We start from the raw sequence: 9,188 nt of genomic DNA, 5'->3' as shown, positions 1-9,188 counted from the left end.
CTACCTAAATATTAAAGTCAGGTAGAACATGAAATTCTAATTGTATGAACAGAACTTTGTTCAAATACCTGTGTAGACTACCTGGTTTCTTCAGCATTGCCAAATTCTAAAATTGTAATGAAAATTTTAAAGTCCAACCTACAAGCCATCAGAGGTTCAGTGAGCAGATTGTGCCATTTCAAAACGGAAAATGTGCTTGCATAAGCAAGTCACCAGGACTAACCTTTCTGGATTGAGAGTCTGGCCTTCAGTTCAGAACATGGCCATGCCAGGGTCAGAAATGTGACAAAACTGCGCTTTCACGGAGGTTAGCCAAGGTTCACAGGGTCATGACTGGGCCATTTTATCAGTCATGTCAGGCTCACACCCTATTGCCTGGGATAGATAAAAACTTTATCTGTCAGTTTGCTAAATCTGCTCCTCCTGCCTCGTTTTGAATAAAGAAAACCTGGGCTCAGCTTATCTAAACCAGAGACTTGCCTCCCCCCCCCCCAACTGTTTTCAAATGCAACTTCTAAGTAAAGGTGACATGCCAGTGAATTTTGGTCTCATTTTAGTCAAGGACTGTCCATAAGTGGAGTCACTAGCTTTGTCTTATCTACAACCTTAACTTCAGAGAAAAGTTCTGGCTCTATTCAAGCATATGGATTTATTATGTTTATTAAATGCTAGATATGATGAAGGTGTTATTGTAGAATGATAATTATCAGTGTGTGACCTTTTCAGAATCATCTTTCCCTAAAATGAAGTTAAAAAAAGAAAAAACTAAACTAAAATTGCCCTGGGTTCAATCCCAAGCACCACAAAACGTAAAAACAAAACAAAAAAGTAAAATTAACTTTGGGCTGGGGATGTAGCTCAGCAATATAGCACTTGTCTAGTGTGCACAAAACCCTGGGTTCAATCCCCAGACAGTAACACAAAGAAAAAAATTTTAATTAATTAAATTAACCTTAATAGATTTTCCAAACAGGGAATCTAAATTACCTTTAAAGAATTTGCAAAGATACCTTAGAGCCAACACACACCTAATACTTATTTTCAAATAACTATTGAGAGAAAAACAATTAGCTAAGATTTCCTCCTTACAAAAAATAAACATGCACAGATGACAAATCAACCCAGGTAAACATTTAGAAATCTGGTCACAAACGTTAAGTCCAAACATTAAACCAGTGGATTTTTCCATTTCGTTCAATGCAAGAAAAATATTTTCAAATTTTATTTCATTTGGAAGTTATACAAATTCATTATTTTAATATTTAAAGACCATGGTGCTATAGTAGAGACATATAAATATTATAATATCATTTAGAAATTAAATATAATAAGTCAACATAACAGTATATAAAAACTCATATGTACACTTCAAATAAGTCCAAGTTTTGAGCATTCATGCCCATCAGACTTCTCCCTGGAAATGAGTGAATCTTGCAGGGAGATTATCCACAGGATATACAGTGGGACTGGTTTTCATTGTAGGAGGTCCATTTAGAAGCCGCCAGTCACAATGCCTGGCCAGCTCCACTGTAAATATTTTGAGAAGAATTTTTGCAAATTCTTTGCCTACACAGCTCCTAAGGCCTCCTCCAAATGGAATGAAGCTGAACCTAGATGCATCCTCTGGGTGAGGCGGCATAAAGCGGTCAGGATTAAATTCCTCCTTGTTAGTGAAGATATCAGCCACATCATGAGTATCACAGATACTGTAGATAACATTCCAGCCCTTGGGAATCTGGTATCCCTGCAAAAGATTATGAAGTCCCAAGGGCTGACAAACTGGAATTTAACTTTCACCAACAAAAAACTACCAGGGATCTCCTTGGGGGTGTTATGAGTTAAAAGAAAGAGGGTTGGGAGAGAGAGGGATTGGTTCCAGCACAGGACAATGTTATCAAAAGCATAAAGAATTCAAGCCAATGTTCAAGGAAGCAAGGATAGGTTTAAAACAACAAAAGGGGCAGAGCAGGAGTGGGATGCGGGTAGAATTCTTAACTTACATTTAATTCAAAAGTCTTCAGAGCAACTCGAAATCCTCCTGGAACTGGGGGATTCAGTCGAAGGGTCTCCTTAATAACACACCCTATATACTTAAGTTGTTCCAGAATTTCCATGTCCAACTTGTTGTCTTGATTGCTCTTGCAAAGTAAGCCCTGCACGCCAATAAAATCAGCCCAGAAGACACAAATAGGACTTAGATGGTGGCTGAACCCAAAGGGCCTCAGGATGGCAGAGCATAGAGGGAAACAGCAGCCAGGAGCCATTTACCTCCACTCTCTGCCCAAATCCATCCTCTATTTACAATTCTAACAAAATGCTGATCACAATGAAGAAGGGTCAAGCTTCCCCACCCCTGTCACCGCCCCATCAGCTACTTGCTCTTATCACACTATTCTACTCATGCCTTGAACACCCAAATCTAAGAAAGTGGAAACTATCTGGAAATCTCCACATTTCTGCAAAATGTAGAGGAGACGCAGGAACACAAGGTCTAATCCTGCCCAAGTAGGATCACAGCTCAAGATTCTCTCCCCCAACAGGCCCACTCTGCCCTTGGCCAGGCACTTTCAAAATATTCAGTGAAATACTCAGCAGACCTAAACAGGAGAGAAGTTGGTAAGGAAGCAACTGAAATTCCTAAGCTAATACAGAACTCCTAGAATCCTCTCACCTTACTCTTCAGCTCCTCTCTAACTTTCTGGAGAACATGAGGATACAGTCCCAGGTAAGTGATCAGAGATGTAGCCGCACTGGCCGTGGTTTCATGTCCTCCAAAGAGTAGTTCAGTTGAAGATTGCTTTAGTGCCTAAGAATCGAGTAAGACCGATATTTTTACAAGTTTCCATGCAGGTTCACAGTGATTACTCAGAATCCAACTGAGGGTTCTGGGAAGACTAGAAACGCAAAAAGTTTTGTTGATAGAAAGTCAAGAGACCAAACGTCTTTAAAGAGAATGCAGTCTCTTTAGATTAGCTACTTGTACCTGGACCTCCTGAGTTATTAAAAATGCCCAAGTTTCTTTATTAACATTTGCAGATTCCGATTTTTCCCTTTGAAATTTGGAAAGACCAGGGGACGCTCTTAGAGTTCGGCGGCAGCCTCTTTAGCGGCTCTACTGACCTAGTATCAACCCTTCGGGATGTTATTGCTGGAGTCTGGGCAGAGTGCCCACTCTGAGAAGCTTTGAGGGCCCCCCAAGCACTGCGGGTTGAAAAGCTGGGGACCCAAGTCCACTTCCCCCGCTTTGAAGCTATCACTCACCTGCATGTCCAGCCGCTCTCCCCTTTCCCAGGAGTGCTCAATCAACAGCTGCAGCGCGTCTTTACAGCTCCTGTCTGCTTCCCCAGCCCGCAGCCGGCAGATCTTGGCTCTAATGTTCTCCTCGATGCGCGCATGAATGAGGTTCCGCGCCTTCATGCCCTGAGCAGAGAGAGAGAGAGAGTGAGGCGGTGAGCAGACGCCCGGCTCCTGCGCCCCAAACTTCGCACCCCGCCTGCCGCCCTTACCCGGTACAACCCGCTGAAAGGCACGTCGATGGGTAGCGAGAAGAGATTGCGGGTCATCTCCTCAAAGGCTTCGATTAGCTGCTGCTCTGCCTCTCCGCTGCCAGCCCGCGGGGGCTCACAGCCCAGCAGGATGCGCATGGCGATGCGGAACATGAGGCGCTTCACCTCGGGGTAGACCAGAAGGCCGCGCTCGCCGCAGCTCAGCCATCGTTCCAGGCAACTGCCCACTTCTTCAATGATCACTGGCACGTAGCACTGGAGTGCCTCGCGGCTGAAAGCCTGCATAATCACCTGGGGCCCGAGAAGCCAAGATCGTTAAAATCCTCTATCAGCTCCATCTCACCTTCCTGGGTCCCGGGCCATACAACCTCAGCTCCTCCAGACTCTACGTACATTCCGGCTGAGAAAGCTAAACGAGAGCTCGGAGAAGTCCAAGTCCCACCTCTGCTAGCACTTGCCTTGCATTTATCTGCCTGAACCTCTCCAGAAAAGGAGTCCCGCTCCTTGCCCAGGAGTCACCACCCCGCCCTCACCTTCTTGCGCTGCTTGTGCGAGGAATCGTGCAGGTTGGAGAGACAGCCAGAGCCCAAGATGGTGCGCACAGACGCGGGCCAGTGGACCGACACCAGCCGATGCTCTCCGAGCAAGATGCGCCGCACGTTGTCCGCGCCCATCACACGAACCGTGGGCCGCCCAAATAGATGTGTCTTGTAAATGAAGCCGTATTTCCTGCGCTTCATCTGCAGAAACTTCCTCCGCTGTGAGAAGACCGTAGAGAGACGTGGGCATGAGGGGGCGCCTGGGAGCTTCGCGCCTCCCGCTAGCTCGGTTCCTAGCTGCAGTCGTTTCCTTCACCCGTACGCCTAACCTGGCTTCAGCTGAGATCCAGAGCTGAGCCGAGCTCCGGGAAAGCGTCCCGCCCCAAGCTTCCTTACCTGCAGCACCATCTGCAACGTTTCCCCAAAGAATGGGAAGCCCATAGTCCCGGGGGGTAAGGGAAGAGAGCAGCTGCTGTCGCGGCTGCTCACGCAGTACAAGTCCCAGAGCTTGATCGCAGCCAAAAAGAGCAGCAGTGGTAGCACGAAGGTGCAGAGCGCACTGGCCAGCAGCGCGGGGAGCCCCATGGCACGCTACGGTCTCCCGCGCCACCTGCCGCCGCCACCAGCTCTCCAGCCCCGCCGCGCGCCCGCTTTATAGGCGGTCCAGGTTACTGCTCACGTTACCTTGGTTAGACACAAATTAGTTCACTCAAAGTTCATCTTTAATTGCGGATTGGGCCCCTGGCTCCTCCCCCCGCGAGGCGCAGCCCAAAATCTTTAACCGTTTGTTCCGCGCCGAAGCAGAGGCGGAGCGGTAGCTGCTACCCTCGGAGCGCGCCTCCTGGGGTGCTAGGCTAGGAGCGCCGCCTCCCCCATCCAAGGTGTGCGGAGCTCCCAGACAGCAGGGTGTGGGGGCGGACTCGGGTTCCCAGGAGCGAGAATTCCTATCCTGGCTCTTTCAGGAGGCCCCTGAAATCCCTCCTGCCTGATCCAAGCGTCGCCCCAGCCCAAAGCCGCCTCCACGGGCTTTCCATGTACAAGTGTCATGTGGGACGGGCTTTCCATATACAAGTGTCGCGTGGGTTCCTGTCCACCTGCTCAAGAAGCAAAGGGAAGCGTGCTCAGCAATCTTTATTCAGTGAACTCCTCCCACAGGTGTGGTAACTTAGGTCCAGTATGCAGGTTTTCCGACTTTCGAGGATTCCAGAGAAGAACCCAGGACCAAGACACAAGCGAGAACCACTGCGAGTCAAATATGACCTGCGGGTCCTGGATCCTAGCTCCCGTGTCACAAGGGAGTACTCATAAAGTCTTGGAAAGTCCTCCGGAAGGGTACAAGTAAGCATCCAGGTCCCTCAGGAATCTGGATGCAAACCTGTACAGCCTGATCCCTTATTTTGACTCTCCAGAGGCGGACCCCAGGGGCAATTCATCCACCGCTCCACAATCAACGCCAGGCTGTGTGATCCGGTCACGCCGCCGGTTCCCGAACACCCTGGGTCTTGCAGTTCTACCTGGGCAGCGGGGAAGAAGTCCTTGGTCATAGCAGGGTAAGGAGACCCAGACAGAGCAAAGGAAAGCCCAGGAGTCTGGCTCCAACTCTACTTGCCTGACCTTGGACAAGTCATTACACATTCCTGTGCCTGTTTGCTCCTCCTTAGGATGGACGTGATCGTTCCCAGTCTGTCTACAACTCAGGGCAGCTGTGAATTCCCAAACCGAGCTTCTGGATGTAAAGACTCTTCCTAGCTTCAGGGACGCTAAGCTGCATTACCAGGGTGGCCGGGACGTTGGGCGCTTAGAGCCTTCCTCCGCTCCCCCACTTCCCAATCTGTGTAAGGCTACTGTCTTCACTCTGGCGAGAGGGCATTTTGGCCCTAAACCCAGATGTCTGCCGGCAGCTAATGGGAAGGTTGAGGGAATGTATACCCGGGAGCGGGTCCTCTGGACTCTGCCCAACTCCAATAAGCCGCTTCTGCAGCCAGTAGCTGAGCTCTGGCACTACCGGGTGCGCAAGAGCATTCACTGTTTCCCACCTGGCCGAGCCACACCGCTTCCGACCAGTCAGAGCCACTCGCTGCCTGGGTTTGCGAGCTGAACGTACCAGCGGCCCGAAAATGAAACAGAATGACGTACGTTTGTTTAGAAGCACTGGCTCTCACAGAAGCACTCTCGCACGCCTTGGAAAGCGTCCCTTGGAGACGGAAAATTTTAATCCTGAGAGCTTAAATACGTGGCACTAATGGGAACTCGCGGTAGTCCCCAAACTCGGAGGGTCAGGAAATGTATGCGGAGGTCATAGCGACCCGCACAGTCCAGCAAACCTCCAAGCCAGGGTCGCCACAGGGCGTGTTTGGAGGAGTTAGTGATTCAGAATCTCTGGGCAAGGCGGTCTCTTACTGTCATTTCTTTTAGTCAACTTCTGGGCACTAGCAGGAACCGGGGAGAAACGCGCTAGAGGTAATTCTCAGAAATCCCCAACCCTCCCCTTTGTAGAGCGCCTCCGGCTGGTGTGCAAAACTGACGATCGGGAGCGGGAGCGTGACCTGGGGCCCATTCCCAATCCTCGGGCCTGACCCGCCTGTGACCCCTGCAGGCCGGACCGTGACATCCGAGTGAACTCTGCGGGGCCACCTAGCCAAGTTCAGCTCGCGTCGGGTCACAGGATGAGCGAGGCCTGCGCGCTGAAAGTTGCCACAGACCAAAAAAAAAAAAAAAAAAAAAAAAAAAAAAAAAAAAAAAAAAAAAAGAAGAAGAAGAAGAAGAAGAAGAAGAAGAGAAGAAAGAAAACGGAAAAACCTGCCTGCTCATCGAGACCCGCGCGGGGGTATCTGTTGCCAGGAAAAAAAAATTACATATGAGAGTGAAAGATCATCATTAAAGAACATCTTGAAGGGGGAGAGGGGGTCAATAAATTACCAGCCCCCAAAGAACTTTGATCTAGGAGCCTCGCCACGTTTTTTTGAGTGGTGGGGGGCGGGGAGGGGGGTTTGGCTGGCTGGAAACAGACTGTTTCCAAAATGTTTACAAAACATTTCATTGCTAAGAGGTGGAGGTGAGAAACCTTTTTTTTGTTTTGATTTATTTCTTTACTGAAGGGAAAGGGAGGATCCAGAGGTAGATAAGTCAGATGAACTAGGGCAGCTGAAGCACCCCTCCATTTTTCTCCCTTCTTCATCTCTCCTGAACATTTTTATCCTCAGGGTTCTATACCTGCTGTTCCTTCTGCCACTCTCTGGTTCCTTCCAAAGTTGAATATCACCTTCTCAGAAAAGTTTTCCCAGCCCACCACTCTATTACAGATGCTTCTCTTTATATTCTTTACAGGGCTTATCACCACTGGACAGATTCTTTTGTTTTGTTTTGTTTTGTTTTGCTAGTTCATTGGCTGCCTCCTTCCATGAGCAATATCAAGAACAGAAGGGCAATAACCACATCTGCTCCTTCCCAGAGAATTTAAAGCTACTAAATCAGGGAACCTTATTCCTTAAAACTATTAACATGATGTAGCAATGAGAAATTAGAGTAAATTTGGAGCCACTCCTATGGCTTACTTAGTTCAAACCCAAGCGCAGGTAAACCCAGTTTCTGGGAACTGATAGACTATCCTGGTTTCTGAGAGGCTACGCCTCATATTTCTACACTCTCCCTAAATCAGAATCAATCCTGAAGCTGGGGTCCTTTGGCCTCCTCACCCAGACATATGCTTCTCAGACCCAGATGTCCTAAGTGTTTCCAAGAGCACCCTAAGGGCAGACCTGCATCCTGCCACCTTTGCTACCTCTGGCGCCTGCTGAGCTCAGGGTCTGGCGCCCGACCTGTGACCAGCCATGGGTGATGAATTGCGCTGTATGGGGGTTATGGCAGTGTCAGCCCCTCTTGGAAGAGCCGGCTATGCTTTGGAGCTGCCAACCCTGCACACCCCTGCTGAGTTCCCCCTTTCCTTCAGGCCCTAGGATCCACCTTAAGCATAAGGTCAGGAGGGCACTGGCTTCCTTCTGGTTCATTAAGGGGTCAGCTCTGGCCTGAGAGGCAACTTCCCCAGCTCACCAGTCATGTTCAGCTGCCCAGGCCTGTAGGAAGATGGGTAGCAGGTTGAAGTGGGCTAGGGATTCCTATGAAAAGCCAAAGGGGTTAAGTTCAGAGGGTGAAGCAGTGGGGTTAAGTGATGGGGTAGAGGAAGCACTGGTGGGGGAGTCCACAAACCCATTGCTGGCTCCTTGGGGAGTCTTTGGTTCTTTCCTCCTTAGCCCATCCTCTGTAACAGAGAGGATATTGAAGTAGTAAACCAGGAAATTTCTGCAGCTAGCTATGGGGGAGATCATTCAAAGCCGTCTCCAGAACTAGGCTCAGAAAGGAAGCCCGTCTAGTGAAGGACTGGTGCTGTCCACCTTCTGAATATGCTCCGGGGTGGGTCCTTCAGGTAGGTCCTTTAAGTGCCTCCCCCACCCTCCACCTGGTGCCTTCTCACCAAGGAGCAGCAGCTCAGCTAAGCCCTAGCCTCCTTGCTCAACCGCTGGCAGGAAATTTTATTTCTTGGCCTTCCTGTTTTGGGTACAAATATCCCAAACCTCTCTGATTATATCTCAGCCTCCCATGAGGGGATTATGTCTCAATCTCCCATGAACCATCTTTAGAGACATCTCGGTATGCCTATTCTACCCTGGAAAGATTAAATGCGTTCTTGAAGTAGGAATTTTTCTTTTAATAAGTCTCCAGCAGAATCCAGTGATGTTGAGCTGTTCAGGGACCTGGAAGCGCACCCAGTTCTGAGTTTCCGCGAGATTAGACGGGCAGAAAGACCAAGTCGCATGAAACCGGAGGCCCGCTACCTTCTGTTGGGCTCCCAAGCAAGGCCCTAAATTAATTCAGGAATGGCCCCCGGCGATTTGGCTTTCTCGAAAGTATTGTAGTTCCCACCACGTGCGCCTGGTCTCTGTGCAACCCCCGCTTCGGGCCGGCGATCCACGTACTCTCTACGGCGCTTTGACGCGATGACTGTGGCATGACTTCTTACTCCCTAAAGTCCAGCACCGAGCCACGTTCGGTGAAGGTTTGTTGAACTAGTTAGTGACCGGGTGAATGCGCGCGGGATGTAGGGGGCAGCAGCCACTGGGCAAGCCAAGTCTCGCAGCGCCACCGC

At 49.5% G+C, this 9,188-nt stretch overlaps 1 protein-coding gene across 1 annotated transcript; it reads right to left on the bottom strand.

The window, feature by feature from the left end:
- Window positions 1-1,312: 1,312 nt before the first annotated feature.
- On the bottom strand, window positions 1,313-4,630 carry Cyp26a1 (cytochrome P450 family 26 subfamily A member 1). Its single transcript, XM_026397388.2, has 7 exons — window positions 4,442-4,630; window positions 4,040-4,264; window positions 3,507-3,797; window positions 3,262-3,420; window positions 2,672-2,806; window positions 2,001-2,153; window positions 1,313-1,744 (listed from the first exon to the last, which is right to left on the bottom strand). The coding sequence occupies exons 1-7, from the start codon at window positions 4,628-4,630 to the stop codon at window positions 1,403-1,405; spliced, it is 1,494 nt and encodes a 497-aa protein (XP_026253173.2). The 3' UTR covers window positions 1,313-1,402.
- Window positions 4,631-9,188: the final 4,558 nt, after the last annotated feature.

The sequence above is a fragment of the Urocitellus parryii genome, chromosome 5 (genome assembly GCF_045843805.1).
Source record: "Urocitellus parryii isolate mUroPar1 chromosome 5, mUroPar1.hap1, whole genome shotgun sequence".
Classification (NCBI taxonomy): domain Eukaryota; kingdom Metazoa; phylum Chordata; class Mammalia; order Rodentia; family Sciuridae; genus Urocitellus; species Urocitellus parryii.
Note: the sequence above shows the minus strand (reverse complement) of the source record. Positions and strands in the feature narration are given on the sequence as shown.

What these genes read in the sequence shown, in the direction of transcription:
- Cyp26a1 (XM_026397388.2), bottom strand. Translation starts at nt 4,630, where the DNA reads ATGGGGCTCCCCGCGCTGCTGGCCAGTGCGCTCTGCACCTTCGTGCTA. An exon ending in GAGAGCGGCTGGACATGCAG is followed by an intron (nt 2,807 to 3,261) that starts GTGAGTGATAGC and finishes CTCGATTCTTAG; the next exon opens with GCACTAAAGCAATCTTCAAC. An exon ending in TGAAGACTTTTGAATTAAAT is followed by an intron (nt 1,745 to 2,000) that starts GTAAGTTAAGAA and finishes AATCTTTTGCAG; the next exon opens with GGATACCAGATTCCCAAGGG.